The sequence below is a fragment of the Aulostomus chinensis genome, chromosome 15 (genome assembly GCF_037954235.1).
Source record: "Aulostomus chinensis isolate RoL2024-O1b breed Wild chromosome 15, RoL_Achi_v1.0, whole genome shotgun sequence".
Taxonomy (NCBI): Eukaryota; Metazoa; Chordata; class Actinopteri; order Syngnathiformes; family Aulostomidae; genus Aulostomus; species Aulostomus chinensis.
Genome location: NC_141334.1, coordinates 23,515,410 through 23,540,822, shown reverse-complemented (window position 1 = coordinate 23,540,822; position 25,413 = coordinate 23,515,410). Strand labels below are relative to the sequence as shown.

The 25,413-nt window shown below is 42.6% G+C and overlaps 1 protein-coding gene across 3 annotated transcripts in view; it reads left to right on the top strand.

The window, feature by feature from the left end:
• The window catches only part of hlcs (holocarboxylase synthetase (biotin-(proprionyl-CoA-carboxylase (ATP-hydrolysing)) ligase)), a 32,237-nt gene that overhangs the window by 5,810 nt on the left and 1,014 nt on the right, over window positions 1-25,413 (top strand). For 2 of the 3 annotated variants that reach the window (XM_086226220.1, XM_086226219.1), the window contains 7 exons: window positions 44-1,077; window positions 3,895-4,071; window positions 8,485-8,765; window positions 20,145-20,212; window positions 20,752-20,912; window positions 21,442-21,556; window positions 22,167-22,380. In XM_086226220.1, coding sequence (XP_086082346.1) covers window positions 44-1,077; window positions 3,895-4,071; window positions 8,485-8,765; window positions 20,145-20,212; window positions 20,752-20,912; window positions 21,442-21,556; window positions 22,167-22,380 — 2,050 coding nt within the window. Of the gene's footprint in view, window positions 1-43; window positions 1,078-3,894; window positions 4,072-8,484; window positions 8,766-20,144; window positions 20,213-20,751; window positions 20,913-21,441; window positions 21,557-22,166; window positions 22,381-25,413 lie in introns of those variants that run through there. The other variant, XM_086226221.1, reaches the window with a different exon arrangement.

The following is a 25,413-nucleotide window of genomic DNA, read 5'->3' as shown; positions in this document are numbered from 1 at the left end:
CTTTTTCTTTTCTGTTTTTCTTCTTTTTTTTGCATGACCATAGCTGTCCTCCTTGAAGAATCCACTCTCAGTAAACTGTTGGAAAAGCATCACCCAAAGGGTGATATGACTCTGACCTCTCTGCGGCTCTGCAGCACCCAGACTGAAACAGGTCAGCCTTTACCTTGCCACCTGTCCGTGGACCACCAGCACCTACAGTCCCGCAAGGGCAGCCTTCTCCTCACACCAAAGGCAAAGAAGAGGCTAGAAGAGCGAAGAGGGTCGGAGCCAATCTGCAGCACCCAGGAACTCGGACCTGTAAGTGACATCGAGGACCATTCTCTGGGCAATCATCACCACATGGAGGGCCATGGACACCACCTCCACCTGTCTAGCTGCCATGAATGTTTGGAGCTAGAGAACAGCACCATCCTCTCTGTCAAATACGCCTCGACTGAGCACCTGCCAGACCTTCCTGATGATAACTCAGTTCAGTTGGATAGTGGGGATGAGACTCTTGATGACTGTGAACATGATGCCAAAGGTTTTTTTGGTCAAAGCAGTGGATTTGATACTTGTAACAAACCCCCAAATATTCTGATATACACCAGTGGTTGCCAGGAGCGTTTTGAAGCAGTGTGTCAAGTTTTAACAGAGTGTCTGAACATGGAAAACTACATCATTTATCCCCTGCAACCACAGCAGGTTCTGAGTGACCCTTGGATGGATAACACTAGGCTTCTGGTACTGGCAGATAAGGAAGCCCTGACCCCTGAGCTTCAGACTCACTTTCTCAACTACCTGAGCCAAGGTGGGAAGGTCCTCGGTCTATCCTCCTCGCTGTGCCCTGCAGGCCTCTCTGTGGAGGTCAGGGAGAGACTGTGCAGGCAGGTGCATAGGATGAGCTTCACTAGGGAAGACAGCACAGAACTGGAATTGAGCGTGCTGGCGAGTGGGAAGGTCTTCATCAGAGATATTCAGGGAGGAGGGGAAGTGGAGCTCTGGGGGGAGCTGAAAGGGGATGTGTCTCATCAGAGGGATATGGTTATCGTCAGGGTAACCCACGGAGAAGACGGCGGGGAAGCTGTCTTCTGCCAGGTAAAGATGCGTCATAATTGAAGTGATGATTGTCATATTTTACATGACTGCATATTGTTAGAAATGGTCAGTTGTCAGTTAGTATTTGTTCCTTATTCCTAAATCAAAATAGAATTTTGTTATAATAAACAGATGCAAACAGTGAGCAAATGAAAACAACAATTCGGGTGATAGAATTTTCCCCACCTAGAAATATGAGCAAGTTTTTTTTACACATTGGTGGGTAATGTCATGATGCAGCACGATTAGTTGTTGAAGCTGAATTTAAAAAAATAAGCAAAATGAAGCAGGCATAAAGCGATGACTTTCATATTGATTTAATCAGCTAATATCAGCCCATGAGACTGACTGATGGCTGGTGGACAGAGACACATTGCTCTCTACACATGCATCTATCATGCATCCAGCAGACCACTTGAAGTCTGATTTCTTTGCTCTCCACGTCAGTTCTGGTAAACTTTTCCTCTCATACCAACAATGCACAAATCTCTAAGAATGTTGCACCTGCAGCCTCCCATCATAATTTGATCGTGTATACAATGTGTCATGTCTTGGATAAAGATACAACCTGACACTAAGCTTTTGTAGCCATGGACTGGTCACGGGTGCTGGTGAATGCTAATGCAAGCTTAGCTAGCTTGTTCCACTTCCCGCATAACCTTCAGCGCCCATGTTGGTCCTCAATCAACAACAGCCCTCTTCATCAAACCATCCTCAAGTTTATCTGTTTAACAACCAAATCTGAGTCAACTGACTTGGGCACAATCCTTCATTCTCCATCTTTTAATTCTCCTGCATGTCATGATTCTGTTTAGCTGTAGTGTAACCGAGGCTCTTGGCCATGCCTACCACTTTGGCAAATGACAACATCCATGGTGAATTGTAACCAATGGACGATCACATCGTCATCATTTTGTTTTTTCACTTTTATTTGGTTCCCAGAAAACCCTCTAGCAAAGAGACTCCCATCCCTGTCAGGTCAATGTCCAACATGCATCCTCTTGCTGTGGTGAATTTGCTCCATGTTTCATGTTTCCACTCATAGGTAGTGTTATTACAAAGTTAGCCTGCTAGCTATACTGCAAAAGCTAAGCTAAAAAAAAAAAAAGCTGCTTGATCAACAGACACACGCAAACATTGACCCACAGAGAAGAAACGCAGCTGAACTGAGGTGACGTATAAATATGATAAACAGGACATTGAGACATAATATTAATTCAGTGACCAGCAGCTTTTTGTTTCCCGCTCACAAGTCAAAAGCGAAACAAATTTCCTGCCTTACAGCAAGTCTGAGTACAAAAGGCTCTTCAATCACAATGGTTCAGCTCCGCCATCAGCAGTCTGCACCAGGCTGCATCAATACTTGAGCTGCATCTAAAACATGCTCCGTGTTCCTTTATTAACCATTTATATGCTGTCAGCTGCCTCAGTTTAAAAGCTCCTCATTTCTCCAAAGGGCAAAATTTGGTGTAAAGTTCACAGTACCAGGATCAGTGCTACTTTCAAGTCTGTTTCTGTGCCGTGTATACGTCTCTAATCTTCTGTTGTGCTCGCGTCCATCATATGCACATACTGGGTCTGTTTGTTCATCAGTCATTCAGTGTATCTGTTTGTGTGTCGTTTTGTTGTGTTTTTTTATTTGGTAGTGTAATTTGAAATTGTCTCTTCCCGTCCTATTAATCTATTTGTCTACGTCAGTCTGGTCTCGGTCTTGTCATGTGCTGTCATGTCAGTCTGTCTATCAACCTGTTTACTGTGTGTTTTGTGCACAGGTAGGTGGAGTGAAGGCAACTTCATTTAGTGTGTTCAATTGATACATAAAATTACTTAAATACTAAAAACAATATCTCACCTCATGAAATTGTATTGACTTGCTGTAAGATGCATGTCTGGGCTCCGTCAAATAACATTTCTCTCCTACCAGACTGCAGTTAGAACAGTGTTGTACACTTGCTGTGTCACAGCTTCCTGTAGTTTCCACTTGTGGCAGCAGAGGCCGCAGTTGCTGAGGAAAAGTCAGAGTTGCATTTATTGAGGAAGGAGTTTGTCAGATAAAGTCTTCACTGATGAAGAATAATAGAAAAGCTGGGAAATAATTTTCCCCAAATGAGTATCTGAATGATTCTTGAGAGACGTTTGATTTCTTTTACAGGCTATCTGGAGGCTGTCTGTGTTGCTGAAGTGTTTACAAGATATGTTCCTGATCATTTTTCCACTCTTCTTTCTTATAGGATGAACAAAATATTTTGAACCAGCTCAGAATAAAAAAAAAACATTACATGCATACATATTATGCAAGAATAAATTAGATATTCAAATGATTAAATAACTGAAATATGTTATACAAAAGTTTATAAACTTTTTTACCACTAACCTGAGCTATCAAATTAAATATCCAATTTAAAACCAATAAGCTGGATGCATTGGTCTGTAACACAGTTAACAGGGTCTACTGTTTAAAGAAGCCCCCACGTACAGTATGTTTCATGGATGTCATACAGTACCAGACTGGAAAAGAATATTTCTAGCACAAATTTCTGTTTTTCAGGTCTTAATTTTTCCCCACAAAAAAATATGGCTGTAATTACATTTTGTTCTTTTAACATCTATGAAGACCATAAAGATTTGTTAGTAGCAAAGCAGAAAAATGTTCAAACTTACAGGAAGTAAGTGGTTTGGTTTGTTACAGGACTGGTGTTATCAGGAGAGTTTTCGAGTTGTGACACGCAGAGAATTAATATACAACATGTGTGAACCGCAAAACCAGCATTACACTATCAAGCTTGAACTAAAAATGTGTGTGCCCCCTGAATCCAGGTCCACCTGGAAATATCCCTGGAATCCCAGAACTTAACACCAGGGTCTGATGAACTGAAGGTGAGCAACGCACTACGTTTTGAAGTGTTGACAGAGATGCTCACCTCTCTGGGCCTTAGTTGCCAACAAAACCAGGTTCCAGCCCCGAGTCCAGTTCACCTGCTGTCCACTTCTCAGGTAAGACCCACAATATTCACTTCACTTTAACGACTTTACCAGGTCACTGAGGGGCTGTTCTTATGGATCAAAGGAGTTAATGATGTAACTGTTGAGAATGCAACAATGCCAATGGTTTTGAACAGAAGTCTCCTCATGAGTTGACTCCAGTCAACGCTAAAGTTTTAGAAAACTAGCAGCTGCAGCAGAGGTTCTACTTGGTTCCGTTTAAACAAAAGACCCAACTCTTCAACAATAACAAATACATAGGAGTACGTTGAAAGCCACAGCATAGACAGACAGACAACCAGGTGACCGGCCATGCAACCGCATGCTGACGGTGCCCCACCCCATGTCGGCAAATCATCCTGAAACTCGTCACCAGCTCAGATGTCCCTGCAGCAGTTTAACGTGATACACTAGTATTTATGTTTGACATGAACATTTGATAATCATTCTCAAAGTCGGCTATGGGTGACCACACATTACAACAAGCAGCTTCTCCTCCATGTTTTTCCTCTCCTTGGTGGCTGTTGGTGGATAGCATACAAGGTGAATGTGTGGACCCCTACCAACCTACAGATAAATGACAAAACCCACAATTTAGACACTTTCTCTGTAGATGGCTTTCAACAGCAACATGTTTCAGAGTGCTTGACTTAAATGTAACGCATGAATGTATTGTCTCCTGTTGTGATTGTGATGCAGTCACCAATTGTGTCTGGGAAATTACAATACAAAGAAATAATAATAATGCTTTAATTTATTGTACAATATTGTTTGGTTCTTTATGTAAAAGGAAGAGTTGAGTATTTGAACATCCATCCATCCATCCATTGCCTTCCACTTGTTCCGATTAAGGGTGGCGGGGGAGCTGGAACCTATCCCAGGCGACCTGTCCAGCGTGTACGTTGCGAGAGGCGGGGTACGCAGGGCCAACACATAGAGACTAACAACCATTCACACTCACATTCATACCTACGGTCAGTTTAGAGTATCAATTAGCTTAGTCCCCAATTGCATGTCTTTGGACTGTGGGAGGAAGCTGGAGTACCAGAGGGAACCCACGCAGGTACGGGAGAACATGGAGACTCCACACAGAAAGATCCCGTGTCCAAGCCGGGACTCGAACCCAGAACCTTCTTGCTGTGAGGCGACAGTGCTAACCACTGCACCACCATGCCGCCTGTATTTGAAAATGAAAAAGTTATATATATTTATTATTATTATTTTCATCTTAAAAATGACATTATTTTCCCTTATTTTGAAAATGACAGATTGTATCACTGCCTCTTCAGCTTCCATCGTCAGGTTCTCAGGAGATTTTACTTTACTTCTGCTCAAACTTCGGCATCAACAGGGTTAAATGGAATCAAATCAGACAGTTTCTTCATGAATCTTTAATCTCCCAACATTACTTAAAAAAAAGCAAAGTCATTTCCATGGTATTACTCCCATACTATACCACTGACATACTGTTACATGAGCTAACATGTAACAGAGCTGTCAGAAATGAGCGAAATTAACTTCAGCACTTTTACCATTGAAGTTTGAATTTAACATCAAACTATCGGGGCAGCACGGTGGTGCAGTGGTCAGCACTGTCGCCACACAGCAAGAAGGTTTCAGGTTCGAGCCCCGGCTCAAGCACAGGATCTTTCTGTGTGAGTCTCCATGTTCTCCCTGTGCCTGCGTGGGTTCTCTCTGGTACTCCAGCTTCCTCCCACAGTCCAAAGACATCAAGAGGGGACCAGGTTAATCCAGACTCTAAATTGACCGTAGGCATGGCTGGGAGAGCCAATGGTTGTCTGTCTATATGTGTTGGCCCTGCCATGGACTGGTGACCCGTCCGGGGTGAACCCCGCCTCTCACCTGAAAGCTGCTGTGATAGGCTCCACCCCCCACCCCCACCCCCCCACAGCCACCTTTAACAGGATAAGCGTAAGAAAATGGATGAATGGATGGATGGATGGATCAAACTATCGTCAAATATTAACATCAAACCATTATCTCACCAGTAGCATCCTGGAAATGGCCAGCACTTGAAGTCCTTCCCCAGTTCAAGTCAAGTCAATTTTATTTGCCTCGCGACAAATCACAACAAAAGTTCTCTCATGACTCTTTCCAAGTAGAGCAGGTCTAGTACCACACTCCTTCAATGAATCTACACCCAACAATTCTCCATCAGCAAGCACATCCTGCAACAGCAGCGACGAAAACCTTCCTTTTAACAGGCAGGAACGTTGAACAGATCCAGGATCAGTGGGGACGGCCTTCTGCTTTGACTGGTTGGGGGGAAAGAGTGCAGGGGAATGGGGCAGAGACAAAGACAGATAATGGAGGAAACAGATATGCAGAAGGAAAGAGAGGGACAGAAATAAAGAGAGAGAGAGAAAGGAGGGAGAGACTGATGGACAGACGGGGACGTGAGCAGGTGGAGCTACGGATGGCAGCTTGAGCCTCTTCAGGTCTGCAGCCTCCTCCAGCAGCACCTGGGATCTGGGATGAGGGGAGCCTGAAGGCTCCGGAGAAGAAGACGAGTTAGTAATACGTATGAGTATGATTTATATATGACACATATAGGAGGACAGAGAGGGAAGAGAGGAGGAGAGAGAAGCCCAGTGCACCATGGGAGATCCCCCAGCAGCCTAAGCCTATAGCAGCATATCTAAGGGCCAGCCTAAGCAGCCCTAACTGTAAGCCTGATCAAAAAGGAAGGTCTTAAGTCTGCTCTTAAAGGTCAAGAGGGTGTCTGCATCCCGGACCGAAACTGGGAGACGGTTCCACAGGAGGGGAGTCTGATAGCTGAAGGCTCTGGCTCCATTCTACTGTTACAAACTCTAGGAACCACCAGTAACCACTCATCCTGGGAGCGAAGGGTTCTAGTTGGATAATAGGGGACTATGAGCTCTGTCAGGGATGAAGGAGCCTGACTGTTGAGGACTTTGTATTTTAGAAGGACAATTTTGAATTCCATTCTAAATTTGACTGGGAGCCATGCAGAGAAGCCAGTACAGGAGAGACATGATCTCTTCTACTAGTTCTCGTCAACACGCCGGCAGCAGCGTTCTGGACCAGCTGGAAAGTCTTTTGGGACCTACTGGTGCAACCTGATAGGAGGGAACTGCAGTAATCCAGCCTGGAAGTGACAAAAGCATGGACTAGTTTTTCTGCATCTTTTTGAGACAGGATGTGTCTGATCTTAACGATGTTTCATAAATGAAAGAAAGCAGTCCTAGAAATTTGCTTAATGTGGGCATTAAAGGACAGATCCTGATCAAAGAGAACTCCTAGGTTCCTTACGGTCATGCTGGGGGCCAAGGTAATTCCTTCCAGGGTACCTATCTAATTAGATAGGGTGTCTCTAAGATGTTTTGGGCCCAGGACAATGACTTCAGTTTTGTCAGAGTTATATAAAAGGAAATTATAGGTCATCCAAGTTTTTATCTCCTTTAGACAGGCCTCCAGTTTAGTCAGCTGATTTATTTCATGTGGATGCATTGATAAGTACAGTTGTGTGTCGTCAGCATAGCAGTGAAAATTAATTGAGTGTTTCCTAATCATGTGAGCGAGAGGAAGCAGATAAAGGGTGAAGAGGACTGGTCCAAGCACTGAGCCTTGTGGAACACCATAAGTGACTTCAGTGGTTTCCGAGGGGTTACCATTAGTGAGTACAAACTGAGATTGACCTAGTAAATATGACCTAAACCAGTTTAGTGCAGTTCCTTTAATGCCAGTGACATGTTCCAGTCTCTGTGGAAGGATATGGTGGTCAATGGTAAAGTGAAAGTGAGGGACAGAAATAAAGAGAGAGAGAATGCTGGACTTGAATCATGGAATTCACCATCTATCTTCAACTGCAATTGACAACATGTGCTCCACAGTCGCTCACTACATGTGTTTGGAGATGAGTCTGTGCTTCCTGTTTTCTGGTTTGGGGACCATAAAGTCTCCATTTCCTTTTTCAAAATAAAAGTCTCTTGTGATCTGACAGCACATCCATAGACATGTCACCCTTCCCTTCCCTTCCCTTCCCTTGCCTTGCCTTTCCTTTCCTTTCCTTTTCTTTTTGCAATTCTCAGATACCACCATAAAATAAATGTATTTGATCTTTTTAAAAGAGAGGATGAACACTGCATCCTTTCTCTGTCATTATTTTATTGTTGAGGTTGTCAAGCGAGCAAAAGAGAGTCTTATTGATTGGTGTGTAAATCCCTCTACATCCACAATGTAACACCATTTCCTTGGTGATGTTGTGCTCCACTTCAGCTGCCGAGCTGACTTTGTCGGGAATGATTAAATCAGTTTCCTGCCCCCAAACTAACCTAGCCAGCAGGGTGGGGGTAGGTTGATCAGATTCATCCTCTGGCTTGTACTGTAGGTGCTAATTTCCAACCCAGACTATCTTTCTCTGCTCCTCTGTCTTCCTCACAGGAGGCCAAGACCGGCTTCCTGAAGTTGCTACAAAGACATGCAGATCAGAATGGCCTTGTCACATCCTTCAAAACCTCCTTCAGGATTATGTCCTGTTCTGATCTCCAGAACAGCCATGTGCTACCTGACAGCTCTTTGCCCCTGTTCACTGACACACCAGAGCCACAGAGTTGGGAGCACTTCTGTATGGAGACCTACAGCAAAAACCTGAAGACGAGTGTCCTGGGGCACACGCTGCTCTACGCAGAGGTTGTCACATCCACCATGGACCTGCTTGAAGGGTAACACACGCTTGTTTGTGACTGTTTATAAGATGCTATCCCAGGCTGGCAGCAGGGTACTCTCACAGGCTACCTAAAAGTTGTACTCTTTATTGTATTTGCTGCGATGTGCACAGGCGAAGCAGCAGGACCTCCATCCTTAATAAACAACAACCTTTCATCACAATGTGGTCCTTTAAAAAATACACATCAGTAGCAAAACAGAGTGCTATTTTTTCACATTTTATTACATGGCTAGCGCAGTGCCAGTTGGTGAGTAACGTTGTCATGATTGATGATCTCACAACCCATGAACTGGCCCCTTGTCCATTTTGCCCATAGTTTTAGGGGTAGTGCAACTTTACAAAACCACCCTGGCGAAGTGTGACTTTGATCAGTGATTGCTCTGATCACCCTGCACCAGGGCTGCCTCCATCTTCATTGTAGATCTGAAATCAATTGAAATGATGTTTAGTTTTCAACCGTTGAAATCAAAGGGGGTCATCCATTTAAATAAAAACTGAATTAACCTCTCCCAGTGTATTTTTTCCCTCCTCCCCTGCCGACTTGTTCACATCCAAAGGAAAAAAAAACAAAAAGTAGTAGCAAATCGTAGCTGCAGCCCAGCCGCCATGATCACTGCTAAAGGCCGCGATGCATGAACTGAACAACAGCCCTCGTCTACTTCCCTGAAATCAGATGAGCTTTAGTGAGCTCCAGAGCAGACCTGCACACAAATAGCTGAGCGATCTCACTTAGTATTTCAACTTGTACTTGTTCTACTTATGTGCACAGCAAATAGGTGTGTAAGTGGAATGCCCGTGCTGATTGTTGGTGTAATCATGTTTGCAATCAGTTCCTCCTTCATCCACACTCGAACCAGTTGATGGCGACAGATCATTCAAGTCAACAGTCAGAAACACAAATTCTCACACACACACACACACACACACACACGATGATCCATTAGAATCTAATCTGATGACCAATACAGTTTAAACAACTTCTCTGAAGACTAACATGCTGCTGAGTTTATATTCAATACACATTGAAACATTTCTATAAAAAAAAAACCTGACTAAATTTGTTTCATTTTTAACAAACATGGAGGGTTGGTATATCCCACAAACCATCAAGCATATTTATTATGTAAATCATAGCAAAAGACTTGAAATTAATGATCTTTCATGTATTTCTTTCACAGCAATATTTGATAGTCTCTCCATGGCATAGCATATCTGGCTGCTGATTTTTGATGAATTAATGAGAATCAAATTACAACCCTAAAAATCAAAAAGTCCATTTGAATGGAAGATTTGGACTTTTTTTTTTTTTCCACCCACACCACATAAAAAACATCAGAGCGATCGAGTGTCCTGTCATCTCAGTCTGTTATCTCCTTTCCTCCCACCAGTTTGACATCAGATGAACGGACGCTGAGGTAATGGAGTCAGACGTGTTCATGAACACAGCCAGACTTTCTGACTTGGGCCTTATTTCAGAACAATCTGTGAATAGAGAGATTTCTGTGTTTATTAGAACCAATAACAAATAGGTTAATTATACGACTATTAATACTGCATTGCGTTTGTATTAGAGCAGTGTCCATTGTTTAAGGGGCAGAGAGCATGAAATGTAATGACATCACAAAAAAACAAAGACATCATAATGTGATGTCCTTTGCATTCCAAGCTTATCTCGTTCCGTGGCTTTTATTTGTAGGGGTCAGTGCTTGTGTGATGTCACTAAACCTCCCACACAATCTCTGGCTTTGATCTCAGTTATTTTGATTGTCAGTTCTAACCTGGCGTCTCGTCATCTTTGATCTCTCACTGCTTTGATCAGCATCAAAGCTGTCCAAAAGCCAGTTTGTTTAGTTTTGTTTAACAGTTATCCTTATTTCCGTCTGTCATTCTCTCTGTCATTCTGACATCATCATCATCATCATCTCAGACCCCAGACTTAATGTTTGGTACTACACTTCCAAGTTTGACATTGATCAGATTAACAGAGGTTGAGATGATCTGGTCACTGAGAGATTTCTTGCTGGTACGGTCAGTTTAATGCCCTTAAGGCCACTGGCTGGCACAGGGAAGGGCTGAAATAGACCTCTTTGGCTGAGCTGCCCATCTGCTACCCGAGGGTTGAGCGTTGAGTTGGGCTCCTTCCTCAGTGTCATTTCAAAAGCTTGAATGTCTTTCTTGATTTTTCAAGAAACTTCAACATTCTGTAATTTCCCTTCAGTCTCATTCGTCAACTCACTACCTCTCGTCCTACCTCCTCTCCTGCTCAACAGGATTTCTTATTTAAGTGCGCGACTGAGACTGAAGGGAAATGAGTGCGACATTAATGAAAAGCAAACATTAATGAGGGAAAGACATTAAAAATACGATGAGGGGACAGTAGCAGAGAAGTGGTGTTTAGGACAGTTATTGAGATAAATGAATTGGCTTCAAACTGAGAGTTAAGCAAAGGAGAACGGGATTAAAGGAGAAAAGTCAGTGAGTCAATGCAGTTTTTCAGGCATTCTATTATTTCAAATGACCTGAAAATGAGTGAGTACGATTCCCATAATTTAAACAAAAAACAAAAAAAAACTCACCATATGTTTGGGTTAATTTCCAAATGTTTCCATCTTCTGGCTCCACCCCTGATAAATATGATTAGCCAGTAATTGCTAAATTGTATCAAGTTAAATCACTACTTCATCTTAATTTTAATTCGTTTTTGACTCACACACAGTGAGGCCATAGGATGACTTTATTTTACAAAAGTCCACCTTAAGACATTCACATTATGTGATAAGCTCAAAATGCTGGGTAACATGTAACCGGATGGGGCGTTCTGTTGGTAAGTGTTACTGTCAGGGTTTAACATTAAGATTAAATATGCCTGTCCCATCTAGGTCTCTATTTTCCCAGCCTAGTAGGTACCAGAATGTGAATTTCTCTCACAAAATACTAAAACGTAAAGTTGCCAGTTTATTGTGTGTAAACTTTAACAGAACACGCTGGTTATTAGCCATATGAACGGCACATATTTAATTGTAGATGAAACTTGCTTTTCCATGCAAGTGCAAATGTAGATTTACCCTCGCACATCAGTGCCTACCAAAAGAATATTCAACCCACCTCGCTCCCGGAGGGCTTCGTATAGAATTAGTTAAAACTCGGCTCTACCAGAAGGCTGAATACTTAATAAACACTAATTCTTGAAATAATAAAACAGTCATCAGCCTTTGTAATACTATTAATCAAGGCTTCCCAAGAGGGACATCTGGAAACTCAAATATTAGCAAGAAATGGCACTAAAGCAACAGGTTTGCGGTGATATGGCCGGCTCATTCATGACAACACTGTCTGCTCCAATCAGCTCAGCGCTGCTCCACAATCCATTTTTCAAACTATATGACAGTTTTAATTGCTCCCACCTGCTGCTTGATCGGCCTGCTCACTGGCCACTTTTCTCACGTGTTGATGTAGACAAAGAAGTCTATTAGGTGCAGCTTGCCTTCGCTGCAATGAGGTCACTCAGGCATTAAATTAGTTCCAGCCCATCTACCCTCCCACCCCGGAGCACATGTGCCAAATCCTGGATTCAGTGTACATTTTAATGTTCTGCGGGTCTTTGACCTCCACCCCCTTTACACTTGGCTGGTGTCGGCTTTATTTTCACGTGCAGCCAAGAAGCTGTTTTATTGACTTAATAATCACTGAACACAAAGCGATTTGGTTAGGATTTTGATTACGTCTCTATCTCTGATTTGGTTTTTTGAGTGTTTATTTGTTTTTCCAAGATGAAGATCCCTGATGTCTTTGCTCTACATTTGCTTTTTTTTTAATACACTTAAATTTACCTTGCACTTTTGCAGGCACAAAAGTGCCTTAAGGCATAAAAATATCGCTGTTTGTGTTTTATCCGAATTGTCGTTCCGTCTTATATCACAAATAACCTCACAATCGCAATATCTGAAAAAAAAATTACGTTTAGAAATTTTTTCCAAATCATGTAGCCTCGCTCCATAGCATCTGTAGCACTGCTCAGATATGTATAGATGACATTCTGAATTATTAGTGACTGATAAAGTTTGCGTGTCTTATTATTTTACATACACATCAGAATGTGAGCCTTTGTACATAACGTGACAAACGCGACCTGTTCGTTTGTTTATCATATTTGGGCGTGTTTGACTGTGCCGTCTTCCTCCTGTCCTCCATGTTCTCAGGCATGAAACCAGACAGGCGTCCAGTCCTGTGCCAAACTTTCTCCACGAACTTTGTGGTCCAGAAGTCCATGTGGTTGCGCTACAGCAATCGTCTAGTTTGAAAAAAAATCTCTCTCTAAAAATTCAGGCTATTGAGTCTTTATATCGTGATTAATCATCAGTACAAAAACTACCGTATATTGACAAATTTGTGATACTGGTTGATAACTTTCAAAATAATTTGTGGTATTAATGGCTTTTTTTTTTCTTTTTTTTTTTTTGGCTGTTGTGTATTTTACTGACTGCAAAAGCAATAAAAACTACACGATACAGAAAGAAGTCAGGGTAAAATTACCACAGAGACACGTCAGCCATAACTTGAGCACTTCGACCACATGAAAATGGTTGTAGTTTATTTGTTGAAACACCATTTTAACCTCCATCTAATGACATTAAGTTGCCATTGAGCATTGGAAAGAATGAAATCATGTTTGCATGTGCCTCATTTTAAACTGATTGGCAGAATATTCATCAACAATTAACTGGACAACTCATACCTGTTGACTATTTGATTTTCAACCAGTAATTTCATCTCTAGTCATATTCCTATAATTTAAATGGGGACTTGTTCTAGTTGCATTGAACACTCGGTTTCCCACAGAATTGGACTGTACTTGTGGTGAGTCAAACAGAGGACGACGGCATTTCGAGTTCACTTATTTTACTTGATCACACATTCACTGCACATGTATTTAACACAAAGGAATGATGTTGTTTAATGTGGAGAAAATGACACGTCAGGTTGCTTCTGATCCAGCGAGATGAGCTTTTTAATTATGTTCTCTTTTTTTAATATACTGTTCTGTCAAAGATCCCCCTTTGTATTGTGGGGCATGAAGAACAAATGGACACGGTGGGGTTGTCAATATTGTGTGTAGTTCAAGTGAACGTCGTTGTTGTTGCAGTGGTAGGTTATGACAAATTAATCAATGTACAGAAAACACAGACATGAGACTCTCTCTTGATAAACCTCATCATTTCATATCTGCTCAAAAGTGCCATTTTCTGTCCTTTCTGTTGGTCAACTTTTGCTATCTGACTGATATGTGAGGGTTGGCAACTTTTTTGTAGGTTTTTACCTGTAGACAATTAGCAGTGTGGAAGGGTTTATTTGTGAAGAATTTAAAATAAGAGATTTTGTGTTTTTCTATTTCCACTTGCCTGGTCCAGAGAGCATAATGACTCCTTTCCGGCTCTGCTGAACTTGATGCCTGTGCCTGGAGCAACACAGACTCACATAAAAAAAAAAAAAAACCCCAAGGGCCCACTTTTACTTTCGTGCCTCCCCCCATCTCCCCTTTACTTTTTCATGAAAGAGAGCACATATGAATGTATAGAAGGAGCAATGGATGTGAATCTAATTAATATTAAATTTTTCCCTCTGCTTGTGGTCATACAGATTATTTTTTCCATGCTGACTGCACACATGGAAAGGATTGTTGGCATTTGGTCAGTTGTTTTTTTAAGCATTCTCACTTACTTTCATTACTCTAAAATTGCCACTTCTATGAGTGCCTCTGTACTTTTTCAATACATACAGTGTTTAAACTGTATTCCAGTGACCACAGAATACTGTACAGTACCTGCAGTGTAGCACTTCTGTATTCTAAGGAACCTCCATCTGAGTGGTAAAACAGTCTTGACAGGGGACTTCTGGTAAATGCTGTTTTGGTTGCTGGGCTGAAGCCCTGGCAATCACTGTTTTAACAAGCAATCCAATATCCTAACTGACACTGTGTGTAATTAGAGGTCTGTTTCCTGTGAACAATACAAACCACAGGACATACATGGGGTTGGTGTAGAGAAAATTGATTCCTCATAACCGTGGCAACAGGTTCAACCATAAAAATTCAATTGGCCCAATTGACCTTGCATGCTCCACCTGTAATTATCAAAGATTGTAAGCAGATGCCTGCTGGTGCTCATGTCTTATCCCTTGAACATATGCTGTAGTGTTTGAATGTTTTATGTCCAGTGGAAGGTATGCTTTATTCTGGAGATGTAGGCTGCTGCACGCTGTGGTAGGGCTGCTTCTCATGTGGGGTTCAGGTTTCTAATGGTGCTCAACAACTTGATCACAAAAACATAGGAACATGGTGGAAAGCTAAATATGAACCACTGTTTATCAAATACTCTTTGTTTCACATACTCATGATATGAGTGGTGGTAAAATAGAGGTCTGGGTTGTGGTGTCTCCCCAAAACCTCCCCGAATTTGGTCTCAGAGTTCCCACTTTGATCTTTTGGAACTGACTTTGATCTCAAGGTTCTGATTTAGATCTTTCTTCTCAAACCATAAACTCCCTTAAACCGCAGACTTCAAACACAGCACTGCACGTCCTCAAGGTAAAAGCAAAGCCCATGCCAAGATTAATGATCCATTGTCAGGTTAATAGAGTCAGTCATACCCTCATGCCATATCATGCTTTTACCATTAGATTAGATGAACCTGTCTTGCAGTGGTTTGAATTCGGATGTGCTTCAGTCTACCGTGACTAATTTAAAAACAGAGCTGTGGTTTTCTTGTGTTAGCATTATTAAAAAGTGGGTGATAACTCATACCCCTGCTAATTATTTAGGAGCAAAATTCTTGTCTTCATTTAGACTGTGACATGATCTGAGTAGTTTTCATTAGCAGTGACGTCAGACGTGTGAGTCGTCTCAGAATGCCACCCAGTAGCCATGTGACCTACGGAGAGTAAGGTGCTCAGCTAGGGCTCTGCTCATTTTTTGTGTGACTTAGCTGCATGTGCACAGCGCATTTCCTTACAGCTTGTTGCGGCTCTAGTGATGTTAGCAAAAGCACACTTTGCGGGTGTTGGACCCCAGACCCTCAAACTCAGTTGTTGTTGTTGTTGTTGTTTTCGTTGAGATATTCGAGTCAAGGACAGACATACACTACCAGACAAAAGTTCGGACGAACCTTCTCATTCAATGTTTTGTCTTTATTTTCACTACTTTATACAATGTTGATAAATGGAATTATGTGGCAAAGAAAAAAGTTACATAACTGTAAATATGTTTTATATTTCAGATTCCTCAGAGTAGCCCCACTTTGCTTTGTTGCCAGCGCTGCAAACCCTTGGCCTTCTCCCAATGAGCTTCATGATGTCGTCACCTGAAATGGTTTTTATTTTACATGTTTATCTTGTCTGGGTTCATTTGTGGAATTTCTTGCCTCCTTAACGGGGTTGGGAGCATCAGTTGTGTGTTCCCAAGTGCAGTTGCAAAAACCGTCAAGCATTAAAACGAAACCGGCTCACACGAGGACCGTCCCAGGAAAGGAAGACCGAGAGTCTCCTCTGCTGCTGAGGATGAGTTCATCAAGTCACCAACCTCAGAAATCACAAGCTTACAGCGCCTCAGATTAGAGCCCAGATAAACGCCTCAGAATCCTAGTAGCAGACACGTCTCTACATCAACTGTTCAGAGGAGACTGTGCCAATCAATGGACATTAGACCAGTGGAGGTCTGTGCTTTGGTCTGATGAGTCCACATTTGAGATCTTTGGTTCGACCTGCTGTGTCTTTGTGTAACGCAGAAAAGGTGAACGGTGAACAGATGGTCTCTACATGCATGGTTCCCACCGTGAAGCATGGAGGAGGAAGTGTGATGTGTGTGGGGGGGCTTTGCTGGTGACGCTGTTGGGGATTTATTCAAAACTGAAGGCCCACTGAACCAGCATGGCTACCACAGCATCCTGCAGGTACATGCCATCCTATCTGGTTTGTGTTTAGCTGGACAATCATTTATTTTTCAACAGGACAGTGACCCCAGTGTGTAAGGGCTATTTGACCAAGATGGAGAGTGATGAGCGCAGCACCAGATGACCTGGCCTCCGCCATCCCCTGACCTAAACCCAATCCAGATGTTTGGGATGAGATGGACCACAGAGTACAGCAAAAGGGCCAACAAGTGCTCAGCATCTCTGGGAACTCCTTCAAGACTGTTGGAAAACCATTTCAGGGGACTACACCATGAAGCTCATTGACAGAATACCAAGAGCTTTCAAAGCAGTAATCAAAGCAAAGGGTGGCTGTTTTGAGGAATCTAAAATATAAAATATGTTTTGGGTTATTTTAAACTTTTTGTTTACTACATGATTCCATATGTGTTCATTCGTAGTTTTGATGCCCTCAGTGAGAATCTACAATGTTATTGTCATGGAAATAAAGAAAAACCATTAAATGAGAAGGTGCGTGCCAACTTTTGACAGGTAGTGTGCATGCAAAGATCTCCTTCATTTATTGTATACCATTCCAGTGTGTCGTCTCTATTCATCGAAGACCCTCGACCTTCAGAGTACTGACCTTTCTGACCTCAAACATTTTCAGTGTCATCTCGGCCAGTGTAGTGCCTGCTGGTGCCTCAAGAAAAGTAGTGCAGAGTTGGAAGTCTGGGGTCTGAGGGTTCATGGATTGTCAACTGGCTACCTTTTGTGTTACATACATGTTGGAGGTACTGCAGATAGACTGATCAAACAAACCCTCTGTAGCCTCCCTGATTGGCTCGCTCCTTGCTCACCACCCATTGCTTCAGCTCAGTGTCCTTTCTCTAGTGCTGCCGTCCTTGATGTGATCCTCCCATGGTAGTGTGAGCCCTACTTGGAGGCTTCTGTAACCAGCACCATGTCAGTGTTGTGGCAGTATTTTGGGGGGGGAAATTCAGTTGTTTAGTCTAGTGGACTTTCTCCTGCCAGTCTTTCACTGTTGCGATGAGGCCAGAGGAGTTGGTTTTCTTTCTCTGGAGAGAGGCGCTTGCACTGGCTAATCATACTGCAGATGCTGTGCACTACTCACCTGTTTAGTAATGGCCAACTGCTCTCAAACAGCAGTTGAGGATGTGCTCCTGGATAATTACCAAAAGGCACAGCTAAAAAATTTTGATGTGCTTGGCAGAGCATTTACAGCCTGGATTAAGAGTTTTATATAATGTGAGATTTCCAAAAATTCTGCCCACAAGGCTTTGCACTCCAGCCCTTCCTTCCTTCTTGTCCAGCGTCCCCGGTATCACATTCCAACCAGCCTGCTGGCTTGCTTGTCCTGGACTGTGGCTCACACCTCATCTACGATCAGCAGCCTCTTGCTCTTACCCCTGGCTTGTTTCTTTTGTCCAAGCCAGCCCTTCCCTGAACCTACAAGTGTCTTGTCCCTTAGCTGTGACTTGGTGACATTTTTGTCTTGCTGCCCTCCACCTCCATCCTGTCCTGACCTCGAGGCTCTTGGGTTGAGGACTAAATGTATGGAAAATGTGGAAATATTAATGAATATGCTACACCCCCTACGTCTGTGTCTGGTAATGAGTATGTTTGATACCCATCCATTCATCTTTTTTCGATACTGCTTATCCGTTCAGGGTATCCCAGCTGACATTTGAGAAAGGCGGGGTTCACCCTAACCCTGGACGGGTCGCCAGTCCGTTGCAGGGCAATCAGGAGCAAGCAGGGACTTACAGTAGTATCTTGCTCATACATCAGCATGGTCACCAGGGAAAGTGAGGATCGAACCGGCTAGACAGCCATGCTACCGCCAAGCCATGCCACTCCTATGTTTGACACCATCTTTATTTAAGGCTCTATCAGACATGAATGGTGGTTAGAAATCCAAGTCAAATGCAAAATTCCTCTGCGTCCAGTCTGCATTTCTTACTCCAGACCTCTGCCATTTGTGTCTCAGCCAACCTCCAAATCAAACTTACTCCCCTTGCCATTTCCATTTCCCTCCTACCTTTTCACTATTTGGTAACTGAATAGCTTACAAAAGTATGCAGAAGACATGTGTGTGCACTCTGTTATAATTAGGACAGATGTTTTCAAAGTGTGAGGCAGGCCTCCCCAGGGGGGACAAAACACATTTTCCGTGTTTTGACTGTACTCCTTTTTCGTCACCTCTATTGTGCAGTTTTATAGATAAGAACCCTGATGCCAGGTCTGCCGTCAGAAACTGAATGCAAGAATTTGAAAATGTCATTTATATTACAATGATTTGAGGGATAAATATCAGTAGTAGCACTACAATATTTTTTGGGAGCATATTGAAATTTAGTACTGACCAGTCAAGAACTGTTGCTCTGGTTTTTTGTTCTCTGCTGTTTAGTTGGTCTAATCAATAACTGTGCATCGGTCAAGAACCTGTGCTGGACCAGGCAAGCCCACTGAAGTCAAACAGTTGGCAAAAGCAAGGTCATTCATTAATGCTCCAGCTGCCCGGTGATGGTGCCACTTTTTCTCAATAGGCACTTCAATAGGACAGTGGGGCCATTTGGAAATAATTATCTTTGCTGTTTCTCAGAGAGGAAGAGGATTAGCTCAATTAATCACATTTACAGATTAGTTTGCCCCCTTTTATCGATCATCCATTTTGTGCTGCTGAATGATCAATGCAAACGTGCTTATGAACGGCAAATCCTGTTTCAAAAATGAGCATTGATGGCAAATTAATCTCCCAGTCTTAGATGCTTTAATCTGCAAAGTGAGAGCATATTGCGGGGGGATGACTTTAGTGGCATTGAGAACAATCTGTTAAAGGGCCATTGTTTTAAAACTGTTGTATTTTGTGCATGTAATATTGTGTTTCTGTAAATAGAATTCAGTCTCTTTTCCAAACGCCAACTATCCTGTGTGATTTGGGGAATGTCTATCCGAGGTGTGTCTGAAAAGATTAAAGTCGTGCTTTGGTGGGATCAGAGGGCCAAAGGGAAGCAAAACCTTCCCTCTTGTTTGAAAGGCATCAACCCTGTTGACATGCCTGCAGCTAAGATTTCGATGTCAACCATCTATTGTTTTCCTCACAGAGGAGACTTGTGGGCGTTTATCCTTCTGACCCAGTTTTTGTCTAGAAGGGTGACCCCTCTGAATGAACTGCCCTCTGACAGTCCTAAGCACTGATGGCCCGTGCTCTGTTTTCTTTGGACCACAGCTTCTTTCTTAAAATCCCCTCAGAAAATATCTGCTCGTAACACTCATGGAGCACCTACCTGGTGTAGCAGGTAGGAAGACCGGCTCTGTCAACACATTGCAGTGTTTGTGAGACTAAAATAATTGAAAATGTTTAATTTGTAATAAATTGTCTAAAGAACACAAATATGTATCGCTGTCGTGGTTTAATGTCGCTCTCCATCATTCTGGTCTCTCCTCAGGCTTTCTCTGCACTCACCAAAGGATGTGAGTTTAATAGCGGTGGCTGCTCAACAAAGCCAGGGCAAAGGTCAGTGCTGAAAGCCTGCTGACACGACAAACACATTCTCTGTTGCAGGCATTTTTGCTGTTTTATATTCATGTTATTTAGCTCTCAGAGCTGTGGGGTGGAATGTATTGATCCAGCTTTCATTAACGGGATCATGGCTATATCTGCTAAAAGTTACACAAGTTTCATATCCATGCAAGTGACAGTCACAGTAGAAACTGCACAGCACTCTGTTATCAAGAAAATACCCCCCTCTTTTTCCCTGTCAGTGAAATATTATTTTTTTTGTTAACTTCATTACACAGGGACCAAAATGAGGAAGTAGAACCCTTAATTCTAAGTGGTATCCCCTGTATTTCTTAAAATTCTCCCTGTTTAATTGATGATCAGGATTTTTTCGTCCACAATGTTGGTTCTTTCATATTTGGTCTTAAATCAGTGACATCTTCAGAGGTCTTCATTCCATCATGTTTTCAGCTTTATTCTCCCTGAAGATGGTTTTTGTTACTAGTGTTCATCTCCTTGTGTTTTACATAGTCCTGTGTTGACTGCTCCTCCAGGTCGGGGCAGGAACGCCTGGCTCAGTCCTCTGGGTTGTGCTATGTTCACGTTGAGTGTCCAGGTGGAGCTGAGCTCCAGACTTGGACAGAGGATTCCCTTCCTGCAGCACCTGACTGCTCTGGCTGTGATTGAGGCTGTCCGCACGCTTCCTGGCTACCAGGTATGATTTCCAGCCTTTGAAAATGCATATGAATGTTTCTTCAAGTTTAAACAACAAAGAAGCAAAAAAAAAATTATATGCAAGTTGAGAACTTGTGAAGGAAGCATGACGTCCAACAAGTTCCTTTGCTGTTCTTCATCTTTGGTAATCGAGGCAAAACCTTGAACATGTTTAAAAGCTCCAAACCACAAAATCCAATGCTTTGTATTTCACACCTTAAGACAGATGAACACACCCAAGTCCAAGTGCAAGAACAACTTCTCGACCCTGTATATCAAACCAGCCAGTTAGCACGTGAGTGCAGCATAAAGGCCACGCCCCTTCAGAATGCAAAACAAATGATGCAGATGAAGCTGAAAAATGCCATATGTGACATTAAGATTACGCAGTAATGTATTCTGATTAAATCAAATCATGTTTGTGCTGAATCTGAAAAAAATATGTTTGTATCACTGGCATATGGTCTCAAAGTGTCATATTAAAAATACAAGCTACATGCTACATTAGAATATCTTCCAACCCTCGTCAGGACATCGATCTGAGGGTGAAGTGGCCCAATGACATCTACTACGGTGACCAGATCAAGCTCGGGGGAGTTCTGGTGACTTCCACTGTTATTGGGTCAACCTTTCATCTGCTCATAGGTAACAAACTGACAGTTGCTGATTCACACCTTGAACCCATTCATACAATGTAGGAGGGGCTAAGTTGGGCATTTACTGTTTCACTGGTTCATAGTTTGGTTTATAATTCGGGCTCCTTGTTTAAAAAAATTCTAATTGTGATTATTTTGACCGATACTGCGATGTGATGTATTATTCTCATTTTCAGTGGAAAACTCATGACAGTGATTTTCTGGCATCTTGAGTGTGTCACCAGTGGTCATGACATCTCTGCAGCACAATGATATTTCATTCATATTGGTATTTTGACACACGATCCTGTTCCTCTCTGCTGTTTGAAAATTACACTCGGACATATAATAGTTTAGATTAATGTTTGATTACTTGTGCAGCCCTATTCAGAATGTTCTTTCGTCTTCATGTTGTGCATGTCAGGCTAATATATTCATCAAGTCTGGATTGTCAAAGTGTTTAAATAAACCAAGATTTCTGGAGATGGCAGCTGCTCCAACCAACATGGGGTGGCAGATGTCTGTCCTCCCCAAATATGTACACTCTTAAAAGGGATGCCAGTCTCCAGGCACCAGAGTCTCTAAGAGTTTGCATCTCTTCTTCATGATGTGTCCTACAGGCTGTGGCTTCAATGTGAGCAACAGCAACCCAACAGTGTGCATCAATGATCTCCTTCAGCAGTACAACACCCAGCACAACTGCAACCTGCAACCCCTCAGCTGCGCCCAGCTCATCGCTCGGACGGTCAGCTGCCTGGAGGCCCTCATCAGCAGCTTCCAACAAGGAGGCCCAGACGCTGTTCTCCCCATCTACTACAAAAGATGGCTTCACAGGTGAGCACAGTCCTGCACTTGGCCTTGGAACCACTTGGTCTTTAAACTTTATTCATTTAGGTGTTTTGTTTTTTTATTGTGCCGATGAATGACATAGAAGCAGATTGATTTTTTTTCTACCAATATGCAAATTCTGATTCATTGATTCAGCATATCTGCCAATAGTAAGCACTATTTCATACAAATTCCCTTTTGCATAAATTATAAATGGTACACCTTACTACAGAAAGTAAAAGAGTATATAATATGAAAGTCACTGGAAACATGTTTGTATAACATAGCACGAAGCCGATGAGACGCTGTTGCTTAACAGTTGTTTGGTTTGTGAATAAATGAAGCTGAATGTAAGAAACCCAATCAGGAAAAGATGGCGCTGGATGTTAACTTACAACTAAAAGCAGTTTCTCAAAAAAAAAAAAAAAACCTTTAACATGAATACAACAGCAATCGTTAAACAACAGTTAAAATAAGGCCTCCTTTTCTCATTTTTAAGGGTATTTCTGGATGTGATCCCACATTGTCTGACAAAGGTTTGCCATCGTAATCCCGTACCCATGTGGTTACGCCAACAATCGAGGAATGACGGATCCTTAAGGGGTTGGTGGTCAGGGGTGCTCCGTTAAAGCTTGGACCTTCGCCTTTTACGTGTTTAAACTCCACCAGATCTCATTCCTTTTAATCGAGGTAAAAGTCTGAAAGAATGGTGACCATTACCTCTTGATCAGTGGATATCACAACCTACCTTCAAACAAATAGTGAAGTTGGTGTCCAGCTGGGATTAAATGTTTACGCTGTGCAGGTGACTAAAATGGAGTTAAACCCGCTTGTGCACTTTTTTGGTACGATTCGTAACGCTCTCTTCTATAAATCTCAGTTGTGAAGTTGGGTCTTCCCCAAACCCAAGAAGTTTTCAGTTCATTTACAAAAATTGTGACAAATGTATTTGTCATGAAATGATTGAATAATAATTGGCAAGTCCAGATAATGTAAGTGATGAAAAAGAGATATTGACTGTGCGGCACCTTCTCCTCCGCCACGGCCGCTTCTTCTTTGTAGTGACTTGGCCCTGTGCTCACCTGGTTTTAATATCCACGCTCAGCAAGTGGACAGCTTGGGATGAACCAGGTATGAACACATTCAGTGTGGCCTGGGATCAGACCACAGATACCTCATTCAGAGATGTTCTGGGCCGCATTCTCTCAGTAGTGTGTGTGCAAATGCGTCCTGGGCCACATTGAAGGACTACCTCATCAGCTGATGTTCTTGGCTTACAACCTCTGATCGCATGAAAAACTCTTCAGCTCCTTTCACACTGCACCAAAAACGCGGGTGAACACGGGTTTTTGGGCACTCTGAAAGGGTCGACTCGGCATTTCGACCCGATTCCACCGACCCTCCAAGCAACCCGGGTGTTTCGTGGCTCGGCTCGGCTCTGCTCGGCTCACCTGCAGTGTGAAAAAGGCAACCCGCGTTGTCTCAGGTTTCCTGCGACCTTCCTGTCACATCCTGATTTTGTCGCTGTGCCGCCTGTCAGGCTGTCATTGTGGAAGCTCCGGAAAAAATGAATAAATAAATAACATAGGCTGCGCTGCGAGAGGTGCTCACTCATCTCTCAATCAAGTTTTGGCTTCTGCCGTAAGATCAGGCTTTCTGTTGATGTCCCCAAGACTCTAGTTCACTCCTTTTTTTAAACAATTTCCATGTGTATGATCTAACGTGAATTAATCTACGCTTGGGAACTCCCACCAGCCGTGTTTGCCAGCGCGACCGTGTTTCTAAACAACTTGTATCGCCATCTTCGCATCTTTTTATCGATGGTGGCAGCGCACTGGCAAGATTAGAGAGATTATTACAGCTGCAACGAAGGCTTTTGGTGGTTGGGTTTGTTAGGAACATACTGAGAAACAGACCTGGTCTGTTCCATTGTGATTTCTCTCTTTTTGTGTTTTTAATATCCGACTGATAAACACACAGTTCGCATCAGCAGCTGCTCCACTCGGTCTCTCATCAAGAGCGAATGTCTCACGTCCATCTGATCTCGTTCTCTCTCTCTGTCTCTGCTCAAACACATCAACACATCAACCCACAAGATGCTGCTTCCTTGAGTATTAAAATGTCAGTGATGGACATGGATGAGCCACAGCAACAAATATACAGCTGTTTCATCTGCACGCTGTGAGCAGCACACTCACTAAAGTGTGAACGCTCTTAGCCAAGCTGACCATTTGTGATCCAATAACATCTTGACAGATGTTATTACCAGATGTGCTCCGGGCCTTTGAATCCAGGGGCTACAGGATACTACCTCCTGGCTGTAGGAGCTCAGCAAACATGATTCAGTGATGGTAAAAATACAAGATGGTAACAGAGAGACTTGGTTGGACCAACTTAAAATCAGATGGGAGGAAAAGGGAGCATGTATATTGTCAGGAAAGAAGCCCCTCAGCTGTGGAGGAATAACACAGACATGAAGAGACAAACTGAGGACCAGAAACAGGTTTAAGCCAGTTACAATAAACATTGGTGTAGTGTTATGACAAGCATCTCTCAGCAATGCCCCAAAGCCAAATTGCTTTCATATGAAGGTTAAGCCTCACCGGCTAAGTTGCTTGTTGAAGACACCGTTGTTTCATCTGCATTCTCCAAAGCAGTCGGAGTCTTTTTTCCCCTTCACCCCTGAGGGTCTGACATAAGAAGGTGTTCTTCTGATGGTGAAGATCAATTTGTGATTTTTTTTTTGTAGTTTCAGCTGTTCGTAAAATTAGATTTTAAAATAATTCGAGCCACACTCCTCAAATCAAATAGACTAGACTGGTTATGTTATTGCCGTGTGCGTAATTAGAATCAGTTACAAAAGGATCATCAGTTTATGTCTCTTCATATATGACAGTAGAATTATATAACAAAGAATATGTGTTGTCAGATGCTCAATCAGAGTATCTCATGCACAGCCCTAAACCGTTCTCCTAAACTCTTAAGTCCTTCCTGAAATGTAAAAACAAAAACAAAAAAATACCACGTTTATTATTATTT